This window comes from Zootoca vivipara, chromosome 6 (genome assembly GCF_963506605.1).
Source record: "Zootoca vivipara chromosome 6, rZooViv1.1, whole genome shotgun sequence".
NCBI lineage: Eukaryota > Metazoa > Chordata > Lepidosauria > Squamata > Lacertidae > Zootoca > Zootoca vivipara.
Window position 1 is genome coordinate 55952951 of NC_083281.1, and position 22414 is coordinate 55975364.

At 47.3% G+C, this 22414-nt stretch overlaps 1 protein-coding gene across 6 annotated transcripts; it reads right to left on the bottom strand.

Moving 5' to 3' along the window:
* Positions 1-45: 45 nt before the first annotated feature.
* On the bottom strand, positions 46-22360 carry ELMO3 (engulfment and cell motility 3). 6 transcript variants are annotated; one of them, XM_035119518.2, is made up of 21 exons: positions 21564-21895; positions 20072-20172; positions 19288-19328; positions 17661-17733; positions 17493-17543; positions 16267-16436; positions 14508-14607; positions 13475-13626; positions 12918-12996; positions 11874-11924; positions 11131-11253; positions 10359-10490; positions 9342-9446; positions 8997-9105; positions 7735-7871; positions 6285-6448; positions 5676-5788; positions 5368-5472; positions 3868-3950; positions 3193-3270; positions 46-2512 (listed from the first exon to the last, which is right to left on the bottom strand). In XM_035119518.2, exons 2-21 carry the CDS (start codon positions 20147-20149, stop codon positions 2300-2302), a joined length of 2157 nt encoding a protein of 718 aa, XP_034975409.1. In that variant the 5' UTR covers positions 20150-20172; positions 21564-21895; the 3' UTR covers positions 46-2299. The 6 variants fall into 6 exon arrangements, with proteins under 6 accessions (XP_034975409.1, XP_034975407.1, XP_034975408.1 ...); XM_035119516.2 differs by having other exon boundaries at positions 20373-21895; XM_035119517.2 differs by lacking the exon at positions 21564-21895 and adding an exon at positions 22160-22360 and having other exon boundaries at positions 47-2512.
* Between the last annotated feature and the right edge of the window lie 54 nt (positions 22361-22414).

The following is a 22414-nucleotide window of genomic DNA, read 5'->3' on the forward strand; positions in this document are numbered from 1 at the left end:
TTCAACCACTCACAGCAGTTACCAAAGAAACTCCATAAAGATAATTCCCTTTATTATTATTAATAATAATATTAAGGCCTCTGGGCCAGAGGCAGTACCACAGTGAACATGTTACAGTAGAAGCACCTGAGCAGGAAGGAATTCAAGGAGTCTGGGAAGTCCTTTACAGGAGATACTGAAGGTGGAAATGTTTCCTATGATAGTGGGCAGCTACAGTGCTGCAAGATTGATGAATAACACAGGCAGGCAAGGGGGTAGGAGGCTAGGAAATATCCACTCCAGTGCAATTGGACTCAGTGTTTCTAAAGAGGCATAGTGCTGTGAATATATATAATATGTGTGATACCTCTAGAAAACTTCACAAAATCACATTTACTTACAAAATGACTTAACAGAAGAACAAAGGAATCGGCTGCCCATGGGAACACTGCCTGAGTGTCAGCTTCCTGGCCTTAGCCCACCTGTGGGGAAACTGCCTCTCCACATGTTGCTGAACTACAACTCCCATCATCCCTGCCATTGGCGATGAACGCTGGGGCTCATGGGAGATGTAGGTCAGTAACATCTGGAGAGCCAAAATTTCCCCACCCCAGCATGGGACTTTAGTGTCTGCATAGGTATCTCCCTTTACCCTACCGCTGCTGGGAGACTAGCAAATGAAAAAGAAAAGTATGTGGAATGGTAAGAAGCGCAAAATAAGAAGTTACTTAAAGCTGCTTAATTTGCATGATTGACATTGGCCATCAAATCCATCTTTTGTCAGTGCATAATTGATGGAGATAGTTCAAAATCAACAGATACACACCCACCCCTGGCTTAACAAGTACCATGTCACATCCTGAAAATATTTTCAAGAAAACTTTGGGTGCATCTTAAGAGCTTTTCTCTGAAGTAGGCACTGATTCAGGAGCCTATGAAGAAAGAAAGCATTCTGGAAAGGGGATAAAGAAAGAAGAAACACCTCTCTCCATACGTTCCTCCCTTGCCTATGGAAAAAGGTCCCTGAAAAGATAGTTATGCTACAGTTTTAGGCAGAGTGCCTCACCCTGTCACAGCTCTCTCCTGTTGCTCAGGCAGGTGACAAAACATACCTGATGCTGTTCTCATAGAGCAAGGGAGCCAGTTTTGTAAAGTGCTTGTATCTGCCTTTCAAAACGTGGCAAAGAAAGATCCCGTAGGCAGTATGCAGTCTAAACGGAACTAGGAAAGAGGTGACATTGCGACTCTCTCTGTGGAAGGAGTCAAAGTTTCTAAGGTGGGAGGTCCATTTATGTATTCCTCGGAAAAGCAAGGGAGGGGAGGACTCTGCTCCCCCCCCCCCCGGACCATGTTTCCCCAACTCCTTTAATTTTGCATAATATAGGTCACCTGCATAATTGAGGCAACCTCACCGCAGAATTAGCAAGGCCAAATGTGAAATACAATCCATTGGTAAAGCAGCAGTTTGGCTGATAGGATCAAGGTCTCTGTGGTGGATTCATCACACGGGAAAGTCTAAAACAGGGTCTCTAAAATACAACCCAGGCTCCACAGAAGGCAAGCCTTTCTCTTCTTTCTTTTAAAGCAACTTTCTAGCACTCATTGTTGGAGGTGTTGGCTATAAATACAAGAGAGCCCCATGGGTGGGAATCAGTGGTTCGGCTCTGTTTCCCTTTCATAGTGTTCAGTTTTCGATCCTTAAGGCCTGTTTCGTCCTCCAATACATTCCCAAGTCCCTGGCAAAAAAACCTGGAGGAAATTATTCAAAATTCTGAGAGGTCTCAAATGCTGTAGCTGGAAGAAAGCAAGTTAGGTCAGGTTTATATACGTACACATATATCTGCAAATGTGTCTACTGGGTTTTTTTAACTCAGAATTTAGATTCTAGATACATGGGCTTAGTTTGGAGGATTGAGAACATGCCCCAGGCTGGCACATTCTTTCTCCCTTGCTTGTGATAATGTTGATTCATTGCCATTTGGTTTGCTATGATAACTGAATAAGGCAATCTGTGGACCAGCACTACTCTCCAAACAAAATTCTTTGAAACTGTCGCTCACTCAAACGTGACTTGCAGCTACCACTAAGCATAGGTTCCCCCCCCCCCCAGTTTCAGCATCATGGGAAACAATGGTTACAGCAAACGTGACATGGGGAAGTGAACTGGTACCTAAGCAGGGTGGGGAGGAGGGAAAGTCTGCAGCGTGTTGCTGATCTGGTTTGGAGGATCATCCAAAAGGAGGCAGCGGCTGTGAGAAGCAGTGTATACACCCTGAACAGATCCTGACTAAAGGCAGAGCATGCTAGAAAGAGGTGGCCTTTACTGTTCTATATGGGTGAAATCATAGCAGAAGTTTAAGTTGCTGGGGGGCTTTGGGATGGCTGGTGGAGCATCTGGGATGGGGATGTTCTCCAGATCCAGCAACCGCAGTTTGAGCTCCATAGACAGCAAGATGTCCAGGTCGCTCTGCGTCCATTCGCTCGCCATCTCTCGGCCCAGGAGCACGTTCAACCCATCGGTCCATAAGCAGAACTGAAGAACAAGGAAAAGGGGGTTTGCTCGTCGCATCATCCATTAACTCCTAAGCTCCAGCCTGTGCACTGAAGGAGGGGTTCTCACAAGCAGTTTCTGGCAGGAAGCTGGTGTGATCCAGCAGAGCACTAATATTCTCACTGTGCTATTTTCACGTTGCTGCAAAAGGGCAAAGCAAGGATCAGAGGGTTGTAGCCAATGCTAGCCCTTCTCAGAGTAGACCCATGGGTATGACTGCCTTAGGTTCATTCACTTCAATGAGCATATACTCTGAGTAAAGCTTAGTAAAGCCACTGAGTCACGGATATGTTTAACACAGGCATCCCCAAACTTCAGCCCGCCAGATGTTTTGGACTACAATTCCCATCATCCCTGACCACTGGTCCTGTTAGCTAGGGATCATGGGAGTTGTAGGTCAAAACATCTGGAGGGCCGCAGTTTGGGGATGCTACGCAGCTACAAAATGCTCTCTGGCTGGCATGGAGAGGAGCTGGGTAGATGGGAGGGGAAGTATAAAGGGATATTGCATAGAGCACAGCTGAGGGGAACTGTGAACAAGAGCACTTCATGCATCAGCATTTTCTTGCAGGTTCCACTTGATCCCTGCTCTATTGTAGAGAGAGACAAATACCCCATTCTGTTAAGATACAGGAGATCCTCTGCAGGATGCAGCTACTCACCTCATAGCGCGTAGGAGCAATGAAATTCAAATGTTCCCCAACATCATAGCTGATGGAAAAGGCAAGGTCTAGGAGATCCTGCAGGGAGGAAAGGTGGGAAGAGATGCCAGGCATTTTCAGTGATGCAGTTCCATCAAACCTTAGGGCAGAAGTCCGGGTCCCCACTCAGCAGAATTACTTACTAAATTTCTATTCTGGCCTTCCAACCAGACAACAAGACAGACATCAGACTTCAAAAAGTTAACACAATGCAGTTTTAAAAGTTAAAATAAAAACAACTTTAAAACATTCCAAAACAATTGGAAAACCATCAGAAACCCATAGGTCACTTGAAAATTTCTGAGGGTCTTGGACCATTTTTCTGCCTATTGTAGCAACTATAAAGCACTGTGCTAGATGCTGTATGCTTTTTCAATGTATTGTTACTGCTTTTTTATTTTATTATATTTTATTGTATTTTAATATATTACCATTTGAACTCCATTAAGAAATCAATATGAGTATTTAATGCTAACATGCAAGCATCAGGCTGGCCACTGTGAGAACAGGATGCTGGACTTGATGGGCCACTGGCCTGATCCAGCAGGACTCTTAAGTAACAGTAGGGGGGGGGGAGAAGGTAGCTTGCATACATGTGCACAATTCCCCTATTTATATATGTGAGAAGAGACTGACCTTGTTCTGTTTGCCAGAGCTCTTCTCCTTGGTTTGTGGGCATTCCCGGCCAGTAAGCAATGCTTTCATATCTGCCACAGGAACTTTGGGCAAAGAAGCACAAACAGATTAATACACCACCAGGCAACGAGGACAGATGTGCAGAGCTCAAACCAGGAGAACCACAGAATTCAGGAGCAGGGATAAGAATGTGCTCAATCCAAACCCTCCCACATGACCAACTAAGTTTGTCATTGGTATGAGCTTTCGGGTGCATGCACACTTTTCCTGCGACCAATTGCAGTCATTAACAGTCATCAACAGGTTTACCACTCCTATCAGCCAATCACCCATCCCCGCCACCCTTCTGAGTAATACCCCTCCCCACCCTGGTGACTTCTGTTTCAGTGTATCTGAAGAAGTGTGCATGCACACGAAAGCTAATACCTATGACAAACTTAGTTGGTCTCTAAGGTGCTGCTGGAAGGATTTTTTTAATTTTGTTTCGACTACGTTAGACCAACATGGCTACCTACCTGTAACCTCCCACATGAGTTTCTTTAAGCCAAGGGTGCAGTAGTGGTGGTGCTCCAGTCGTTGTTGGACTCCAATTCTTATCAGCTCCAGCCAGCATGGCCAGTGGTCATGAATGATAGAAACTGGAGTCCAGCAACATTTGGAGAGCCACAGGTCCCCCACCCCTGGTTTGCAGGCACCTGGATGAGCGTTTGGGGAGGATGCTTGACTAGATGGACCTTGGCAGGATGTCCTTGACCAGATGCCCCAAGGGAAGACTTGTTCTTCCTCTGTGAGGGTGGCAGCTTCTCCTTCCACCTCCAGGAGGGCTGCTTTTATATACTCCTTTAAGATCAACCTCGATGAGACCCTGCCTATGGGCCCACCATCAAGATGTATTAGGTTGATGCGCACTTTCAGATAAATGAACTATCATCTCAGCTCTTATATACTCAACTGAGCACTCTGTTCCGCAGGTGAGGTCCTCCTGCAGATGTCATCTGATCAGGGAGTCCATTCCACACAATATAGGAATCGGGCCTTAGGTGTTGTGTCACCTCCCCTTTGGAATCCCTCCTGCCTTTGAATATTAGACAGGAATCTGCTAAAGACCTCACTCAACAAGGCTTTTAAGTTGAGATGTTTCCTAGTCTGCATCCGTATTGGAATTGTTTTAATGATGTTTTTATCTCTTCGTGTTTGCTGCCCTTTGGTAGCATGGGCAGGATATAAATTGAATGAATGAATGAATGAATGAATGAATGTAGATAGATAGATAGATAGATAGATAGATAGATAGATAGATAGAGATAGGGTCTTTTCAGTGGTGGCCCCATATTTCTGAGATACCCACTTTAGGGATTCTTGGTTCTCATTCTTGCTTCAGTGGCTTCCCACCTTTGCTCTTGTGAGTGGCACAACAGAGGAAGCAAAGCAGCCTCAGAAGCCATCATGGGAGCAGGAATATTGAAGGTCAGATGTGACACACGGGACAGGTCTGCGTACCTTTCTCCGGCAGGCTCTCAATTGGCAGACTTTCTATGCCCTCTTCAACATCTCCATAGTGCAGAAATTTGTGGTTGGGAGAAAGGCGGCAGAACCAGAGCTTATCTAGCAAGAGAAAACAAGTCAAAGCATGGAGATTATGGCTACAAGAGCCCTTCCTGCAGTAGATCCAGTATGAGCTCCTTGCCTTCCAACTACCTGACTCACCTGTTTCCTAGTAGTCTCCTCTCCCATCAGAAGCCCAAGACACACAAGCTCCAGCTGCCCTTGCAATCCCTCAGTGGAGAACATGGCCTCCAGCCACTTACCCTGTCTCCGCCGGCTGCTAATTTTGCGGAAGAGCGTCCCTTCACAGAGGTGGAGGAGTCTCTGCTGTTGGATCAGCTTGAGAAGCTCAGGTTTCAGGCGCTCTCTCAATTCCCTGGGGCAAAAGCACAATGGGAGGAAGAGTAACACTGCCTAATATCACAAGGCCCCATGACCTTTCAACAGTCCTCCAGCCTCATCCCTACTACTGGAACGAGAACATTCTCTCTGTTCTGGCATTCCCAGAGAGCAGAACATCCTCCCATTCTGTTCCAGCACTGAACTGCAGGCAAAGCAATACTCTCCCCTAGAGGCTGCTGGGAGTTGTTGGACTACAACTCCCATCAGCCCCTACTAGCACAGCCAATGGTTTAAGGATGGTGGGAATTGTGGTCCACAACATCTGGAGAGTCACAGTTTCTCCACCCTTTGATTTAAGGCTGTAAGAATTAGAATCGCAAAGCCTGTAAGCCACATAGTCCAACATCCCTCTTGAGCAGGAAATCCAAAGCTAGAGCAGGGATTGATACCTTGAAGTATCTCTTCAGGCACCAGATATACTAAAAGTATTGATACATGGCACAAACATATAGCAAGGCCACCTTACTCACAGGACGGGCGCAGCTAGGATCTCCTCCTGGTGCATCCGCTCCGTCTGCCGAAGACGCAGGATCTCGCTGTAGTTTAGGCTATTCACTCGACTCTTGAAGAGCTCCAGCGAAGTGGGTCTTAGGGTGAGGATTCGGGTGATCTGCTCCCGAACCACCTGCATCACCTGCAGGGGCCAGGGATTCGTGCAATGGATGAGCAAATGGATATAGTGCCCTATCCCCACCGCCACCAAATTCCTCTCTCTCTCCTAAACTCTTGAAGCATGTTCATACAGCAAGTGCCCAAATTACAAAAGAAAGGCTTTTTGTAAACAGTAAACAGAATCAAGACACACTCTCATTCCCTGACTCTCATCTAGTTTGCGGGGGGAAATCATGCCAAATGTATCGATGTGCACGACTGCTGTGGCATTGTGAGTAGCTTTCGGCACATTTATGTGGAAAAGCAGCATAGAAATTGAAATAAATGAATAGTAGCCATCTAAAAACTATAGATAAGGAAGCCAGCCCCTCTCTGGGCTCTATGTAAGCACAGCACAGCATGGAGTACAGTGGAACCTCGGTTTATGAACACCTCAGTTTACGAATTTTCTGTTTACGAATGCCGCAGACCCATCTGGAACAGATTAATTCACTTTCCATTACTTTCAATGGGAAAGTTCGCTTCATGAACAGACTTCCGGAACCAATTACACCCATGCTTCGGGTTAAGTACGCTTCAGGTTGAGTACTTCGCAGACCCGTCTGGAACGGATTAATCCACTTTCCATTACTTTCAATGGGAAAGTTCGCTTCAGTTTATGAACAGACTTCCGGAACCAATTACACCCATGCTTCGGGTTAAGTACGCTTCAGGTTGAGTACTCCACAGACCCGTCTGGAACGGATTAATCCACTTTCCATTACTTTCAATGGGAAAGTTCGCTTCAGTTTATGAACGCTTCAGTTTATGAACAGACTTCCGGAACCAATTGTGTTCATAAACCGAGGTACCACTGTATTTCAATTCAGTGTCCAATGGTTTAAGACCAATATTTTGTCTTGGTTAACAGTCACCTACGAAAACTAACACTTTAAATTTGTTTAATGGGATTTTAAAATTTAAAATATGTATCTGGTAGAGCAGGATATAGTAATTCATTTTTGTTGTTGGGTCAGCTACTGGATTTTATGTAAGATTTGAAAAATGGTATTCTAGTTCAATTAGCTTTGGTTTTCATCTTATTTATCCTACGATATCATTGGGTATGTGTGGAACTGACGGTGAAGCTTATTGGGTGACAGCAAGCCAGACGCTCTCTATCAACCTAACTTGCCTCATAGAGTTGTTGTGAGGAAGATAAAATGGGTACACAGGAGAATAAAATGGTATTCACCTATACATATAAATTAGCACATGCACATTTGCATCCTGAGCCTGTGCCCCAAAGTCCCTGCTGCTAGGCCTCACCTTGTCAAAGTCTTCCTGTGTCGCACGCATCTCCTTCCAGGTCTTGTTCAACAACTGGATGCAGATGCAGAAGAGTTCCTCGAACAAGCTTTCTTGGCCAAAAAACATGGGGTAGAAGGCCTGGGCTGTCTCAGAGCCTGTCATAAAAGAGAAACACAATCCCTGGGTCTGTTTTTAAAAATCTCCTCCTCTCTCCTTTCTACTCCTCCAAATTCGATAACCATCCAAGAACTTCCATGGAGAGCTTCTCTCCCCATAATAGCATCTTCCCATTTCTCTCAGAGGTCTCGCAGAACAAGATGCGAGTGTCCTAAAGCAGAGCTTTCCAAACTTTTCATGTTGGTGACACACTTTTTTGACCAAGCATCATTTCGTGACGAAGTGATTCAGTTTTACTAGCAAACCAGAGATTGAACTAACCCCTTTCCAGCCCTGGAACGAGTGTGGGGAGCATTTGCATGACACACACACTGCAGCTGGCACACTAACATGTCATGACACACAGGTTGGAAAGCTCTGTCCTAAAGCATGCTCTCCAGGTTCTGCTGAACTCCAACTCCCATCAGCCCTTGCCAGCGTAGCCCAATGGTCAGGGATGATAGGAGCTGGAGCCTGACAACATATGAAAGGCCAGAAGTTCCTCACTGCTTCCCTAAGGGCTGTGGGGGGGGGGTTAGGGGAGGAGAGCTCCCTCTGTCTTCCCAGAGCACCATATTTTTAAATGCCTACGTTCATTCTCTACAGCTAGACACCACTATAAATCCCTTTTCCATCCAGGGGGGCTTGTTAGTTACAGCTATGCAACTTGGTTGTTCGTCCCCCGTCCCCCCCATTTTTTAGGCCTAAGGAACAGGACACATCTCCAAGCCCAGGAATATGTGATCAGAACCAGAACCACGCTCACACATCCTTCCACACAAATCCACTCCTTTTTGCCCACACCATATTCTTTTTCAGCAATCTAGTTTAGGAAGAGAAAGCACTTTATAAAAGGCTGTTAAACAACTGCAAATCAGAAAGCCTTGCCAATTTGCCACAAAATGCTCCAAATACTACACGTAGACGCCAATCCACCTCCTGTCTATAGTACCAGCCCTACAGCAGAGGAGAAACATTTTCCTATGAAAAGCTGTGAATGCACTGGAACTGGGAGAAAGAAACCTTACTACCAGCTCAATGGCAGTGTGTGAATGCCGGCAGAGGGACCAGAGTCGCAAGGCACCCTGGGTTCAGAAATAGAGAAGGGAAGTACTAATACTCACAAGGCTCCCCCACATGAAGGATCTCACAGAGCATGAAGCAGAGCTGGATGCTACTCCGGGCAAATGGGCACTCGTGCTTATCTTCTCGGCTGCTGTTCTCAAGAATGAACTGAGAGGAAAAGGGAGAATGTCACAATCTCCTCAGGCCTGCAAGAGTCTCAAAAGCAAGCTCAGGGAGGCAATATTATATTATATTATATTATATTATATTAGGCGCATCTCAAACCTGGAGCCAGCCCCATCCCAAGCACATGGCTGCTACTGATTCCTGAAATTCTGCTATAAGTTAAGGGGTGAGGGGGGGGGGAGGACCAATGTCACAAAGCATACAAGCTCTTCCATTACCCTGCTGTAGGCACTTGGGAAGTGTCTGGAGAAATAGACCATGCTGTCTAGAGCAAGGAGCCCTGGTGGGCTGCGCTGCAAATCCAGGGCAGGGTTAGTGTTGTTCTGAAAAAGAAAGACATAACGCAATATTAGGGCTGCTTAGATTGGTGAGGGAGGGGAGGAGACACACACAAAAAAACAACCCAGAAGACACAATAAAGAGGCAGTGTCTCAAAATGCTGAGGGGCGGAGGGCTCTCCTTCACTGCCAGGCCCTGACAAGCTGACTTAGAGATGAGTAGCAGTACTACAAGTCTGGCTGGGCCTAGGCACCATGGCAGAAAATAAAATGCTGGCATGACCCAGCTGCCTAGGGTTGTCTGAAGAGCTGGGCCAAAAACTTATAAAAGCGGGGGCCGTGGAGGGCATTGCAGTTGCCAGCAATCCCAGCCAAGGTGGAAGCCAAGCTAAGGAGGTGTCTGAAGAGTGACGAAGACATGAAATTTAGTCTCTTTGACTGGCTTGCTGGGTCAGTGGTGGGCCCTGCTTTGGTTCTGGAGCCCTGGCAGCTGCCCAAGGATGTGAGGTGCCGACACAGGCGATGCCACCCTCTCAACAAAACTTGCCCTGTGGTACTTTGAATACTTGCTGTGCTCTCTCTCTTCTTGTGCCATATAATCTACACTGGGCATGGAGGCCCAAAATGACCCTCTAGGCCCCTCTGTCAGGACATCTGAACTGTCACCCAGGCCACAGCCCTTCCCTGGCCCTCCTTGAGCCCTTTTGCCAAGCTGAAATGTGTTTCTGAACAGTGTGACAATGGCTCCTGCTTGCCTCAAAGGAGTGTCTAGAAACCTCTGATTTCTGCAAAGCTGGCGAGTAGTCAGCTGTCCTGAAGTAAGAGCCACAGCTACTGGCCCCCGTACACATTTGCCTCTGGCCCCGTCAGCCCCTGGCACATGGCCCCCAAAAGGTTCCCCACAAGGGAATGCGACCCTTGAGCTGAAAAGGGTCCTCCACCCTCTGAAGAACTTACCACAAAGCCCAGCTTGCGGAACTCCTTGGCACAAAGGGAGTGCCGGCGCTCAGTGTTGGAGCTGCTGGCGTAGGATTCGTTCTCGGAGACAAAGGCTGCATGGCGCAGGGACTGCAGGAGCTCCCTCTGATCCTGCACAGAGAATATCAGCAGGGTTTGCCTTATTAGCTGGAGAGGCTGGGGAATGAGCCTGGCACCTTTTGCAAGCTTGCATTTAAGCACCGGCCTGGCAGGCATGGGTGACAAGGTGACATAGGCATACAGGAGAATGGAGCTCTCCACCCCTTCTCAGCCAGCCCCCAAAAGGGTTACAATTTCTGTGGGGCTTAATAAAAGGTGCTAAAACTCCACTCCACTGAGAGTTGAACTGCTTGTGTGACAATGAAGGTGTAGTTCTGCTGTGGAAGAGTTTTTCCCTCCCACAAATTTCCAATCTGGGGTGAGCGTGGCGGGGGGGGGGGTGTTTGGCTAGTGGGAATGTACTGAAGTGCTGATCGGGGTTTGCACAACAAGTGTGTTTTCAGCAGGCAACAAAATATCAGAACTGACAGATTTCAAGAGGAAGAGTGTTCCAAAGTTCTGGGGTTGCTAAGCTAAAAGACATAGCGAGCATCGGAAACTAAACTAAATACAAGGTAACTGTGGGACCAGTCAGGAGGGCTTCTCCAGATGATCGCAGCAATCTGGGACCAACGACCCTAGGCCATCAAACTTTGGGGCAATACAATGAAGTTGAGAGGCAAGCCACGAAAGTGAGGAAAAGGGAGCAGACCTGTAAATAGGGGTCCATAGGGGTCCTCATCTTCTGCTCCAGGAGGTTCAGCGTGAGAGACTGCAGCACATAGAGGTAGTGAGCCATCTCATCCCCAATGGGCTCAGAGGCATGGATGATGTTCTAAGGACAGAGCACAGCAGAGTTACCTGCACTGTCCTCCCTCCCTCCCTCCCACCCCTTATCCCCTGATGCAATATTCCAACTTCTCACAGCAGAGCTCAGTGGGGACAAGGGGTGCCATCCACCAAGGCAAAACGGGCAGAAGAGAAGCCACAGAAGAAGGGGAGAAAGCTAGAGTGAGGACCCAGAGAAATCAGGCCAGTCAGTCAAAATGTAAGAGCAGGGATGGGAAGCCCCAGGCCTGGGCGCCTCTCTATCCGGTCCTTAGGACTCCCCCGGGCTTCCCCAGCTGCACCATCACAGGCCCAGCTCCTAACCCTCCTTATCTGCCTGAACTATGTCTTCAAGCTCTTGCTTGCCTAGGGTGGGGGCTAGAGAGGGGTGTGCATAGAAAGCAGCCTGTTGCGCAAAGGCAACAATTCCCGTTTGTTGCCCCACCCACTTTTGCCTCTGGCCCTGCCGGCCACTGGCACGCGGCCCCTGGGAGGTTGCAGCCCTCTGGCTGAAAAAGCTTCTCCATCCCCGTGCCTGAGAAGTTGGCACACAGGTGAGAAAGCGCAACGCTTATGACGAGGAAATCAATGCACACACCCCACCGCCAGCCACTTGCATGCTTTCACCTTGTGGATAAATTGCCGGAGGTTCTTCCTCCCCAGATACTCCAGCATGCCCTGGAAAGAGAAAGGAGTCAGGGGGTCAGGCCCAAAACAAACTTCCCACCCCACCTTTCTTTCAGCTATGTGCACAGGTCCCCAGCACATCTGGGCAAGCATCCAAGTTCCAGTTTCTTGCACCAGGTAGCAAAATTCCCCACCCACAGACTACTTGGCACCTGTGTCAATTCAGAAGCTCCCCGTGCATTCCCTAAGCAGGCTGCAGGACAATGGTGGTAATTCATGGCCTGCTAGCCCTCTGCCAAGATCACGCACCTCTTTGCTCTCCAGCCTGACACCAATGCAAAGATGTTCTAAGAGGCTCAGGAAAGGAGGAGCTCTCTTTCCTGAACCTTGGAGACCATCTTGCAATAGTGCTGCACCAAAGGGAGAAGAGGCCCTTTCCCATCTAACAGCCGTGCTGGGCTAAGAAGAGAGGCTCCTTTCCTCCAAGAGCAGTGATGCCACAGGGAAGTAAAATGATGTGGAAGGTAACACCGCCCCCCACTCTCTGCTGATCAGCAAAAGAACAACGGGCTGTCTGAATGTCTGTGTGCATCTACTGTATGTATGGAAAGTAGCATGTTTGTTGTGTGTATGCAAATAAGTGAGCGAGCATCGGTCACCTTGGCCAAGCCCACCACGGGCATGCAAACCCACCCCCCGGGGGGGATGGACAATCTTCAATGAGGCCCTTGGGTTTCAAAAGGTTAGTCACACCTGCTCTAACCGCCCTCCCTCCCTCCCCACTAATGGTCCAGAATTTAGCACATCCACAATAACTGTACACCTAGGAGAAAGCACACATGCACTGGCTAAAGGTCTGCTTGGGAGAGACTAGGAGACCCTGGGAATGAGGGTGTTACCTTTCCACCACCCCCAATATTTGTTGTCACAGCTAGAGGGGGCTCTACCATCTCCTACAGGAAGGGAATCTCCTACACCAACACCACTGGCTAAGGACTACCTGCTCCTCCTCTTGCCCTTCTGGGGCCAACAGATCTCCCTTACCCTCCTGTCGGGCTCTTTGGCATTGAGGAGCAGAGCAATAAGAAGAGCCATGGCTTTCAGCTGCAGCTGCTGGTTCGTTCTAGAGGAAAAGGAAAAAATAGCATTGTTCAAATGCTGGAGGAGACTGGATCTCAGCCGCACCCCCTGTGTGCTGCACCAAAGGTCCCTCATGTATATTCATGCTGAAGGCATGAAAAGTTTAGTTATTTGCAAGACACAGGTGCTGAAACCTACAGACAAGTGCTTGTCATACTGTTAACTAGGCACACAAGGACAGACTTCCTAAAGCTGCCTCTGGCAACCTGGCACCTTCCAGGTGTTCTGGACTCCCAACTCCCATCAGCTTCAGCCAGCACAGCTTGTATGGGAGTCCCAAACATCTGGAGGATAACCAGGTGGTGGATGGCTGTGCTTAAAGAGACACTGGAGGCCTTGATGGGAAGATTGCTTTTATACCGACATCTGAGCAATAAAATGGAGAAGAGTAGAAATAGAAGGAAAAAAATGGCACCTGTACGGAGGAAAACTAAATTGGTGGTGGTTTGTTCTGGGCTTACACTTGCAAAAGGCCAATGAGACGATCCAGAGTCACTTGTTGCTTGACCAGCTCAAAGAGAGAATGGCTGGTTGGCACCATGTTCTCCAAGATGGCCAATGAAATCTGCTGGATTGAGGCATCCATCGGGACTATGTTGACATAGCTCACGATCTGCAGCCAGGGAACAGGATTGGACAGAATCATAAGTCTGGGAGGGGCCAAAGCCCCAGCCTCACCTACGTTTTTCCTGGCATCTCCCATTGAATACTGGAAACTGTAGTTTTGCAAGGGTGCAGATAATTGATTTTATTTACTTATCTAGATCCCAATTATTTCCAGAACCAGGACTCAAGACAGCTGACAAAATTTAAAATTAACACAAATTGTATTGTAGAATATCCCAGGAAGATCCACAATTCCTAGGATGTATTGGAGCAGGGCCAACCCACTCCCCAAGGTAGCACCCCGCCCACCACCTCCACTGACAGTGCAGAAACAATGGCAGCATCAGCGCTGACTTCTTGTGAGATCTCACAAGATCTCGACGAAATCTCATGAGATCTCGCCAGAACCTGCCACCATCATCATCATCACCACCACTTTACGCCATGCAACCTAGGTAAGGGATGCTTTGGTGTGAGTGGTGCAGCGGCAGGGCAAGGCAGCACTTCCCATTTCGTCTCGAGTGGAAAAAGGGGAAGCGCCACCCCTGCATTGAAGGCACTCTTTTCTTTAAAAAGGAAACATACCCTGTGTGGGGACTTGCATAGAAATGCTATATAGCAGAGCACCCTAGGTTCAGTCCTTAACATCAGAGCCAGCTCCAGATGTGCACAGATCCTTGGCATGCCACCTCAGCTACAGTTAAGGATACTGTGAGTTATAGCTCTGTGAGTGGGGAACTACAGTCTCAGGATTCTTTGGCAGAAGTCATGTGCTTTAAATGTGTGTTGGGTGTGCTTCAAAAGTATGGTGTGGATATGCCCAAAGCCCTTGAGCTTGTTTCCAATGGGTTGCAAAAACAAGATGAGCTGTCAGATAGGTAACCTTGCCTTTTTGATGAATGCCGGACTGAGAGTCTCCCAGGAAACGAAATCGTGCTCCATCAGCTCCACGAAGGCCTTCAGAGCATAGGCTAGAATCTCCCCTATACTGGAGCAACAGACAGCAAACAGGGTAAGAGAGCCCCAGAGAGGCCACCCAGGAGGGCCAAAGCGTAGCTGGAACAGAGACCCCCAGAAACGACAGGAAGGATGCATTAGAGACACCTAGAAAGGAAGAGGGGGGCAGAGAGAAAGAGAAAGGAAGACAAAAGAGAAAAGGAGAGAGAAGGAGAGCAAGAGGTGACGAGAAAGAAGTTCTGTATAAGCTCAAATTCCTAGAAAAGGCCAAGGGAGAACTTCAGAAACCACAAGCAGGTGGTGAAAGGCTCAGAAAACCTCAACCTCTGCCCCCAGAAACCCCAAATTTGGCAGGCTTCCTTTTTTTGTTTTTAACATAACTTCTCCAGGTGTAGATGGTCTATCACACAGCCATCTTGACTAGCTGCAGCCTGTACAGAGTTCTCTAGCCAACTCTACGGCTTTAATCTTTCCTGTTTCCAAACTTCATCGTCTCCCTAAGTCTGTTCTTTTATTCCTCCAGCACCCCAAACTGCAGCTGGGTGGGTAGTTGGGGAATCCTGATTGCGAGTGCAGTTGAAGGAGTGCTACTTTAACCCTTCCCCGAACACAATGATCCCAATGAAAATCCACCCCACCTCCTCCACCAAGCTAGCTACATTTGGGGCTGGAAAAAAGGACTTCCCAGTTGACTATAAAATGCAACTTGGATTCCAGAAGTCTGAAAGCACAGTTGGATGCTGTTAAATCATCTACAGGTTTCTGGGTTACAAGATATAGTCCTTCTCAATGCATGAGACCTGCTAGCTGCAAACCAAACCACTGACTGCTGAGAAGGATTCCCCTCGGCCTAGCTATAGAAATGGTGATATGACAGGCATGGAGGAATATGAGGCCCTCCATATGCCCTATGATTCCATCTCCTATCAGCCCCAGCCAGCATGGCCAAAGTTCAGGGATGGGTGGGGGCTGGAGTCCTACCACATCTGGAAGACCACAGGTTCCTCATCCGTGTGTTATACACTGGCAAATCCTTTATGAAGGCATTCCGCATAAGAGAGCCTCAGAGTTGGCCAGAAAGAAGCATCAGCTGCAGCCAAAGTGCAACACTTTGTGTTTTCACGGGGAAAGCCCTGTCTCCATGACAGCATCTGCAGGATGGTCCCAGGAGGTCCCAGGGAGAGCCACTGCCGGTCAGTGAAGACAGTACTGAGTTAGTTGGACCAACGGCCTGACTTGGTACAAGGCAGCTTCCTACAGGTGAAACTCGGAAAATTAGAATATTGTTGAAAAGTGCATTTATTTCAGTAACACAATTTAAAAGGGGAAAGCAATATATGAGATAGATGCATGGCATGCAAAGCAAGATATGTCAAGCCTTTATTTGTTGTAATTGTAATAATTTATCATTAGGTGGGTCAATTAAAAATGGAATGTAATTAATGAAATGTCAAGCGATGCTTATTTTTGTTTATTTTTGTATTAGTGTAACTATTTGTTTTATTACTGTGGAATTTCCAAAAGAAAGCATTTGTAAAAAATTAAAAGAAAAATAAAAAATAATAAGTTGCATTACTGAAATAAATGCACTTTTCGACGATATTCTAATTTTCTGAGTTTCACCTGTATGTTCCCCTCTGAAGTTTTGGGGTCTCTGAAGCTTCCTTCCCCCCCCCCCTCGGAGACTCACTTGTTATCTTCTTCCACAATGAGGAAGAGCTGGTTGAGGCCGTTTCTGCTAATGAACTCCTGGGCAAAGGCGACGTCTCGGGAGAGGCCTGCCAGCTTCTTCAAAGACTCAGACTTCACGTCCACGTTGTTACTTTGAATCCCACCATGTAGCTTTGCTGCCTCTTGGTCCTGCCAAGCAGAATTTTTGGCTTTTTAATTTTAGACAAATCCAAACAGCAGACACATTTGGAATACCATGCACCATTCCAGGTTCCTCATCTCAGTGTGAAAAAAGAAGAAGAAAGAAAGAAAAACTGAGACAGCAAACTGTTAAAGGGCTTTCCTTACAGAAAAGGCAAAAATATTTGTGGCCCTTGATTTTGCCTTGTTTTTATTGACTTATGTTCTTCTGCTGGTTTTTGTCGCAGTTACATACTATATTTTGGTATTTCTAGGGCTGGATGTTTGTGGGGCTTTTCTGCTGACCTTTAAATGTTTTATTGCATTCTGATCATATTTTAATTCTAAATCTCATCGGGAGGAGTTTTCTTCTGCTATAATGGCAGTATAAAAATGTTTTTAAACAGAGCAAATCAACAGAACAGATTTAGGAAAAGGTGAAAAACACAACTCAGGTGAGGAGGAGACATCTGAAACATGCTTTTAAAAATCATGCAAGATAAAAGTAGATATGCAGAACAAGTGAGAACTGCAACAAAATGTTAAAGCATGGAACACTCCTGTTGAGTGTGCCGGCCAGACCTCCATGCCCTCCTCTAGAGTATGCCATTATATTTCCCTTTCCACTTGCTCTCCCATTCTCACACTACACCAACCAGCAATTCAGTCCATCAGCATTCTAGGGCTTGATCCTGACTAGACTGTTTCCTGTGCCCCCACCCTCACCACTTGCTTGGAGCTATTCCTCCTACAGACCTTTGGTCCTTCTGCAAATCTAAATGACACCTCCCTTGGGTGTGGGTGGCTGGGTGGTGTCACTTGGTTATTGTGTAAGCAACATCAAACACAATCTGAACATCAGAAACAGATGGAAGTATTGCACTTCCTTCTTTATACCAGAGTTGGTGTAAAGGAGCAGTTAACCTTTTTCAGGCCAAGGGCAGCATGGATGCACGGTCAACCCTCTGAGAGCTGCCCATCAAAGTGGGCATGGCACAGTTATCTAGGGACCACAGTTATCTCATTGTGCATTTTTCATCTTAACAATTGCATAACTGAGCCTACCGGAGCAGTGGTCAGTTGCAGGATGCTCCCGTTCTTAATCTCCCCGCGATTCTGGCAAAAACAAGAAAAGTAAATGGTTGCACAATCAAAATTTGGCACAGAATACAGAATCAAGCTGGGGGCAACCACTAGGAAAGAAGACCAATGATATAAGTCAAATGTACTCACCGATTCTGTGATGTATGCTTGCTGCCCGTCCACATACTGCAGAGCGTAACGCTCCGAATTATTCAAGTTCCACCTGTATTAGAGACCACCCGTCAGAGTTCTGCCACGGCAAGGATCACAGAAGCACCTGCATCTCCCCAGGCAAATGTGACCAACTCTAAATGACATATTCCCATCCCACAAGGAGGCAAAATGCTTGTGATGGACAGATCAATTTCTACAGTATTCAGTTCAACATTGGGGGGGGGGTGGTAACCTAAGCTTGTGTGTTTTTTTTAAGAGCAGCAACACTGTTTGCTTTTTTGAATGTCAATAAAAATGGTGCCTGATTAACTGGGCAGCAGATTCTTTTTAATTTAAACTGCAGTTACCAATCATCATTTCAGGAGCCACCACAAAGAAGAGGGAACGACTCTTCCAAGTGGATGCCACCTAGGACAAATGCAGGCATCACCAATAACCTAAGAAGGTAAGCACCTTGCTTCAGACCTGCCAAGGGCCCATCAGGTCCAGCATCCTGTTCTCACGATGACCAACCTGGTGCCTATGGGAAGCCCCAAAGAAGGGAGCTGAGTGCCCCTCTGCTCTCCTCACACACGATTCCCAAGCCACTAACATCCAGAGGCATACTGTCCCTAACAACAAAGGTAGTACTGTTTTTACCTATATGCAAATTGATGAAAAGGTAGATTGATAGACTAATACTCAAATGATTTCAGCTTTCTTTAAACAGAGAAAAGCCCTTTAAAAGAAAAAGAAAGCTACCCTCTATTTATTCACACTTTTAAGAAGTGTTTAGGGCTGCGTGTGAACTGCCCTAAATTGAATTCAATTCTATGCCAAAATCAGTTGAATTCTGAAGCTTCCATAAATCACGAATATTGAAACTCATTGTGCAATTTTGTAAAACATATGTTTTGCTCCATTTATTCTGCAGTGTTTATACATATATTCTGGTTTTGCTAATCATGAACAAAGCCAAAGAGCTTTGTAAAGCACTACTCACTGTGTGGTAGCAAAAATCATCCGTCTTGTGGCGCCTTAGCAGATTTATTATGGCCTACATTTTGCAGACCAGAGTCCAAACTGAAAAGTTATCCTATCATAAGTTTGGCAGCCTTTAAGGAGCAACAAGATTCTACTTTGCTTACATAGGACACAGAAGCTCCATCATTGGACTCTGGAAATCTTATTCAGTTACCACTCCAGCAACAGACATCTAACCAGGCTTTGTTCACAAACACACTTTCAAGCATATCTTTGCAACCATCTCTAGCACATTAAGTTATTTAAAAGTAAAAGGGAATGCCTGCAGCCAGAGATTGAGGAAGCCGAATCCTGCAGCCAATGTCCCATTTTGGGCTTAGACAGAATTGTGGTGCATGTGCACACATGCAATCTTGAGCGTATCTCAACAGAGTTGAAGATATTACTCATGCATAAAGCTGGAAAGAGTTAACAAAGTTAAAGCTCAACATGTTCATAGAAAACTATGGCAGATTTTTGCAGACATTTATGGAGTGTGGCTTTCTAGCTGGAAAAGGTCTGCGGAAGAAGTCGGCAGTTCACTCCTTGCCCTCTAAACTGCTCTAATTCAAGGTGAAGGTGGAAAGCAGAGGCTACTCACGCGTCGCAGACCTCTTTCACAACTGCCGACAGTGGTTTGGCCTGCAATTAAAAGCACACGGCACATGGAGACCAGATTCCGTACACAGGGGAAACAAAACCATTACCATCTATCTATCTATAAATGTAAACTGGGTATTTTCCTTCGTCTCCAATGTTCAACAAAACCGCTTGACCGATTGAGGTGAAATTTTGACACAACATCACATGCGAATGTCCGAAGGATATAGGAAAGTTTGCTAATACAGATGTCACACCTCCGCCAGGTAAAAAAAAACACCAAACCCTGTTCCAAAACACACCACTAAGCCAAAAGTGCATGCTGGGAAAAGAACCAGGTTATAAACCAGCACCCTCTAGTGGTGGCTACACTGGTACTGCACCTATAAAACCTTCTCTCTCAACAGCACCTCAGCTCCCGTTTACATACTAAGCCGAAGCCTTTACAAACTAGGTCGAATGGAGGTACTGACTCGCCTGGGTGAGGGTTGGGGGGTTGGTGGAGTAGGGGACAGGATAGGTCAGGACACGGTGGGACCAGTCACAGGGATGAGCCGGGGTGGGGGGAGAAGGGGGCATGATACGTCGTGGGTCAGGACAGAGGAGGGGATCACAGGGATGAACCACAGCAACGCATGGCAGGGCCAGCTAGTTCTAGATAAAATATGCCCAGAAGGATCCCAACCTGGACATGGCCCTGCTTTGTAGAGCACTTAGGGTAACAGTTAAGCCAGGAACCCCTTCCTAGGACAAAACACAGATTGGTAAGGCAGCAAGGTATTCACCTGATTAAGCTCAATGAGCTGGGGGATGGCGCCCATCATCTGGACAGCAATTTTCACGACATCTTTGGAGGGCGGCATGGTGCTGCCTCACCTGCTCCCACCTGAGAGAGGAACACAGGAGTTAAGAAGGCCAACAGAGAAGTAGCCACAAGAAGAATCCTCCGGAATCCCCTGCCACTGACAGCGAGGAAGCCTATTTAGGAACCAGAAGCTCATTTTGCATATTTGCTGCTGGGTTCTCAAAGCTTTGTAACAGGGATGGGGAATTGCAGGGCCAGATCCCAAACGTGGCCCTCCACACCTTTCAGTCTGGCCCATGAGACTCTCCCCAGGCCACAAACACTCATCGGTTTTGTTCACACCCTCCTTGAGTGTGCGATCCAGCGCCTGGCTGAAATGCGTCCTTGAACTCTGATAATGGCTCTTGCTTGCCTGGATGGAGGATAGAGACGGGTGGGTTAACAGGTGTAGATCCTAGCCTACTTCACAAAGGCAAAAATTCATATCAATTGCTCCAACCACTTTTGCCTGTGGCTCCACCTACCAAAGGTGGCTTGGAAGGAAATGCATCCCTTGGACTGAAGTTTCCAACCCCTGGTTTATAACACCCAGGGCAGAACTTTCGAGGCAGATGTTCAGGGATTCACTGAGCAGAACAGGAACATGAAGCTGCCTTAAAATGAGTCGGACTATTGGTCCATCCAGCTTAGTATTGTCTACACTGATTGGTAGCAGCTCTCCAGGGTTTCAGGCAGGGAGTCTCTCCCAGCCCTACCTGAGATGCCAAGGATGGAGCTTAGAACCTTCTGCACGCAAACCAGGTGCTCTACCATTGAGCTATGAGAATGAACAAGAGAACCTCCAAACACAGCAAGGTTGTCTTCCCACATTTTAAAGCTGGTGAAGTAAAAGCACAAGGCACTTTGCACTTGCTCAGGCTCCAAAAAATACCCCAACTCTCAGGCTATCCCTTGATTCTCCCAGTATTTTGACTCTGCACCAGTCCTGATATAAGTACCATTCACTGGCTACATATCAACAGCACTATAATCAGCTAATGGAATCCAGTTAGTCTAATGGCTATCAGCCTATGACAATGCGAAGACGAGGTTTTTCCCTGGACCACCAGTGTTGTTGAATGCCCTTCTTGCTGAAATTTGAGAGGCCCAATCGGTGTTGGCATTCCACTGGATCCTGAAGACATGCCTGCTTCAACAAGCATTCCCCTGAACTGAACTTGTGATTTAAGTGTTTTAACTGAAATACTTTAAAAATTATAATTGTGCATCTTAATTATGGATATTTTAATGCCACAACACATTTGTCCTTGTGCGTTTTAATCATGTATTGATCTTACACTGTACGTGTAAACCACTCGGAGGCCATTGTTGCATATAAGCGGCATATAAATTAATAAGAAATAAACCACAATTGGATCCATCAGGATTTTGCATTTCAACAGTCATTTTGTAGACATATCTGCAACACTTACCAGATAGCATTAAAACCTCTACAGCTTAATCTAAGTCCTTAGAGATCTTTACCTCAGGAGAAGTGGAAGAGAGAAAATATTCCTTGAAGGATGGTGGACAAAAATATATAGAACATATAACTTTTTTGGAGCTGATATCATAAGGAGAAATAAATTTCGAAATGGAACCAAATCACCCCTGACTCCAATACTCCGGAAACCAGTAATTAGCCTCTTAACCCTTTTGTCCCAAAGTCAAAATTCCTCTCTCTGGAACTTTGAGCACAACATGCAGCTACTCGGATCTGGCAGGATTTTGCAAAGCTTCCCCCGCACCGTCTCGCCGCCTGCAGATCCCCCACTTCCCCCCCCCCGTCCGTCGATCCCTACGGGGGTACGATCGGATGGACCCTCCCCCCTGCTTCGCTTTCATCCTCTGCCCTCCAAACTGTGGCTGCCTCCCTTCGTCCCCAAACGAGGGGTGGAGACATACCCGCCGCGGGAGAGAGGAAAGGGACGGCGGCCCGGATGAACCACGCCGCCCGCCCCCTCCGGGAAAAGAAGGCGCCCTGCAGAGATCAGCCCCAGCCTGGCTCCTGCAAGGGACCGGCGCGCACCTCCGCAAGCAGGTGCCCTTGATGGGGTCCCCGGAGGACAAGCCAAGGAAGGCTCGTCCGGGCGCTTGCCGTCTCCTTCGCCTCCTCCTCCCGTCTCGTCTTCCGATCTTCGCCGCCAGAACGCGCTGGCCCGGCCTCCTCCTGCTCAACTCTCGGTAGTTCCGGGGCGGTGGCTGCCCCCCCCCCCAACCACGGGTGCGGAGGAGGAAGGCGAGCGTCCCCGCCCCTGGGGAGGGCTAGGAAGTCCGGAACCCT